Source organism: Stenella coeruleoalba (assembly GCF_951394435.1).
Source record: "Stenella coeruleoalba genome assembly, chromosome: X".
Classification (NCBI taxonomy): Eukaryota; Metazoa; Chordata; class Mammalia; order Artiodactyla; family Delphinidae; genus Stenella; species Stenella coeruleoalba.
Genome location: NC_137152.1, coordinates 87,594,843 through 87,598,996, shown reverse-complemented (window position 1 = coordinate 87,598,996; position 4,154 = coordinate 87,594,843). Strand labels below are relative to the sequence as shown.

The 4,154-nt window shown below is 39.1% G+C and overlaps 1 protein-coding gene across 1 annotated transcript; it reads right to left on the bottom strand.

Annotated features, from left to right (window-relative positions):
• Positions 1-2,794: 2,794 nt before the first annotated feature.
• On the bottom strand, positions 2,795-3,304 carry NCBP2L (nuclear cap binding protein subunit 2 like; the record flags this gene model as incomplete). The annotated part of the gene is made up of 1 exon (XM_079910601.1): positions 2,795-3,304. One exon carries the CDS (start codon positions 3,302-3,304, stop codon positions 2,795-2,797), a length of 510 nt encoding a protein of 169 aa, XP_079766727.1.
• Between the last annotated feature and the right edge of the window lie 850 nt (positions 3,305-4,154).

The following is a 4,154-nucleotide window of genomic DNA, read 5'->3' as shown; positions in this document are numbered from 1 at the left end:
TATGTTGAGCATTTTTATCATGAAAAACGTATTGAATTTTTTCAAATGTTTTTTCTGCATCTATTGAAGTTTGATCATGTGATTTTTATCCTTTATTCTGTTGATTTATTCAGCATGATTTTTTAATAAATTTATTTATTTTATTTTTAAATTTATTTTTGGCTGCATTGGGTCTTCGTTGCTGCACGCGGTGAAGTTGTGGCGAGCAGGGGCTACTCTTCGTTGTGGTGTGTGGGCTTCTCATTGCGGTGGCTTCTCTTGTTGTGGAGCACGGGCTCTAGGCATGCGAGCTTCAGTAGTTGTGGCAGCTGGGCTCAGTAGTTGTGGCTCACGGGCTCTAGAGCGCAGACTCAGTAGTTGTGGCGCACGGGCTTAGTTGCTCCATGGCATGTGGGATCTTCCTGGACCAGGGCTTGAACCCGTGTCCCCTGCATTGACAGGTGGATTCTTAACCACTGTGCCACTAGGGAAGCCCCTATTCAGCATGATTTTAAAGAATATGTTATATTGTAAGAACTACTGGAGGAGTCCTCTAGCCATACAGTATGAAAGTTCCTTTAAAGTAACCAACAGTATGCTTCATAGGACATTGTTAAATCCTTAAAGACATCCTTGGGAGCAGGGTAAGTGGGTAGCCAATATGAAGAGTGGTTGGGAGATATGCCAAGGTACTCCTCCACAAACATCCTGTGATAAAAACAAAATTTTAATCACATGACTTGAAAAATCTCTTTTTATGTTTTAGGGAAGTTACAGAGAGGGGATGCTAAAAAGTTAGTAAACTCCATTGCTGTATGCAGAGTAAGCTAAATTGGCCAGAAATGCATGTCGGGTACTCCTGTTTCTCCCAGAGAGTAAAGATAAATATGGCTGGGTGGAGTCTGAGTGATCCTCCACGTCAAGGCCGAAAGGCGATCACACTTGAGAAGCTTGCTTGAGGGGGAGAGAGCTCAGATATGATGTAGTCAGTGGGATAATTTCCTGAGAAAGAGGAAACTCAACGAGAGGTTTCCACCTCCTGGCCTGACTGAAGATAAGGGAAAGAGATAATAGAGTACCTTGATTAAGGGCACCATCATTGACATGGATGCCTTGGTTTGAACCCCAGCTCTGCCACTTACTAGTTGATGCCCTTACCTCTCTGATCTTCAGTTTTCTCATCTATGTAAAGGGCGCAGAGCTGTTAAGAGTAAATGAAATTGTGTTTTAAAGCCTCTAGCAAATTTCCCGGAACATAATAGTTATAAAAATTGACATTCCCTTTCCTCCTCTACTCAGGAAAGAATGTTACTGAATGGAGAGGTTAACCTCAGGTCACAGGGTGAAGGAGTCAGGAGTAAGAAGGTGATTTTATCTAACTTTCCAGATGAAAGGTGATGAACCCTGGAGAGGTAAGTTTGGGGTCATGAGAGTGCAATTTAAATTCTTTGTACAAGAATGAAATTAAGAAAAAGTATTTGGTATCAGAGTACTTTCAGATGCATGTAAACAAGCTGGTTTACAGGATAAAATAATGTATTTTCTCATGTAATAGGACATCCAGATGTAGTGTGTGCTACAAGGTTAGTTGATTCGGCAGCTGGATAATTTTGTGAAGGACACAGTTTCTTTGGTCCTTCTTCCCACCTTCTAAAGAGTCCAATTCATCCTAGGGATTTTTTCGCTTGTGGTTGTAAGAAGGCTGCTTGTAGCAATCATTTTACACATATTTATTCACATCCAGTGGGAAGGAGAGAGACAACCGCTCCTTCAAACGTAAATTAAAAATCTTTCATTTCTGTCTTACTGGGGACCCCACTGGTCATTGTCCACCTATGACCTTATTAATAACTAATCTCACGGGATTGTAAACCTCTGATTGGCTTAAGCCTGGATTCCTAAACCAATCACCAGCAAGAAAGAGGGAATTACCATAACTGATTCACACTACTGATAGTAGATAAGATTTCTGGGCCCCAGAAGGAATATGATCATGGCAATCAGCAATGGAAATGTAGTGTGAGGAGCAGACTTTAGTGATTTTAAGCCACTAAGGCTTTTGGGGTTGTTTGTTACTGCAGCATAACCTAACCTATGTGATGTAACAATAGAAAATGTAAGTAAAGTGTTGTAAACTATATTGAGAGGATTGAGAGAAGAGAAGTGCCAGTGGGGGTGTAAGTGAGCTAAATTCTCATCTATGAAAGCAGGGAGTCAGTAGATGACATTTAAAATTAAAATAAACAGTATAAGCAGTCATGTTATTTAGAAATATGGAGGAAACTACCAGGAAAGAAACCAAAACAACCTGCTAAAATAATTGAAAGTTATTACCCAGGGAATAGGCCTGGGGTAGGAAGAGGTGGAGCAGGAGGATTTTTGCTTTCATTATAGACTCTTCTGGATTTTTTAATATTTTAAAATAATGTGCTTGTATTCTTTTAATAATTTTTTAAAGTTTTCCAATTCTTTGACTTTATTTTATGCAAAGTCTAAAACAATGATCATTTCAGGCCCTGGGAACATGGTCATAAAATCCAACTGACGCTTCCTGAAAGGGAAGTTGTGCTTTTCATGACTCATATCTAACGTACCTAATTTATTCCTGAAGAACACTTCACTTTTGACCACCTGATGATCAAACTGGTAATCTGACAACCAGCTTCAAAATTAAGACAAGAACAAGAGACTATTTTGGTTCGCACCATTTAATAACATTTCAGAGAGAAAGATACAGCAAAAGGGTTTCTGCCCAGCAAATAAAGTAATTTAGATTTGTTATGAAATGGGCTATTTGCTGGCCTGGTATTTTTCTTTAATATATTTTTTGAGGGGCTACAATTGCAGGTTTTTCTCTAGTGGATTCCTCTCCTACCACGGACCTGAGGCTGTTTTCCAAAGCCTCCTCTTCACAAAACTCATCTTTTACCTGGCTCCCAGATTGGCCATGGCCATATTGTCTGCCCTCTCTAAAGCCTAGATCCCAAGCTATGTGGACAATATGGTCATCTAGGTGGGTCGCATTTAGGAATCGCATGGCATTTTTGACATCAGCTCTGTTACGGTGTTCTACAAAACAGAAACCACGTGCCATTTTCTTTATTTTATCCAGGCCCATAAAAACATTCTTGACATCACCACATCTACTAAAGAGCTCAAATATTTGCTCTTCGGTTGTATGAAAGGAAAGATTCCCCACATACAGTGTGGAGCTTTCCATCAGTAATTTTTCATGCTCATTGTCATTGCTACTAAACAGCTGGCCCTGGTACTCGCTCAGCTCCAGGGAGGAGTTGCTGTACAGAATTCTCAGGTCCTTGGACATAGTGCCCGGTGGGTGCTGTGAGGGCAGCAGTTCCCGATCCAGCTTAGCACCAGTATCACCACCAAAGAAACCCTAAATTGAATTTAACAAAAGTAAAGTTACAAGGAGGGAAACTGAAATACAAACCTGTGTATATTTAAGAGGTTTGTGCCCAGATGCATAGACATCTCAGCTCTTGACCATGAGGATCACATCAAGGCAAACCAAAAATAGAAAGTTCCAAAAGCCCCAGGAACATGGTCATAAAATCCAATTTTGCAAGTCTTCCTGAAAGGGAAGTTACGCTACCTTTGGTTGACTCAGATCTTACATACCTCATCTATTACCACTATCTATTATCTATTCCGCTCTCGGAAAATATGGTATAAAACAGTAAAATGGATCAAATTTTCATGGAGAATGAGCACTAGTATCATCCTGATCAAGGACTAGGCATCAGATAAAACACATACATAATCAGGGTCAAAGCACAAATACAGTTGTGGCATACTCTTTTATGATTTAAAATAATAAATTTGTGATTCAAGTCTATAATATGGAAATCAATATATTGTGTTGTTAAGTTAGGCAGAATCCCTATGTACTATCAAGTACACAAGAAGCTCTATAAAAATAAGAACTCTCTGGCATCATAAATCTGACCTAAATTAAGATTAGATTTTACTAGCAATAATTCCACTCATCATCTTAGACTTTTATTTAATTATTTGAATATTCCAAGTCTACTTAAAAAACCTTCCCAGATAATTTTAATGAATGCCCTTTTCCCCCTTTACTAAATTTTCCTACTGTAGTCGGAGGCATTAAAAATGATTCAACTGCTTTTAGCTACACTTTTAAAAAATATGCA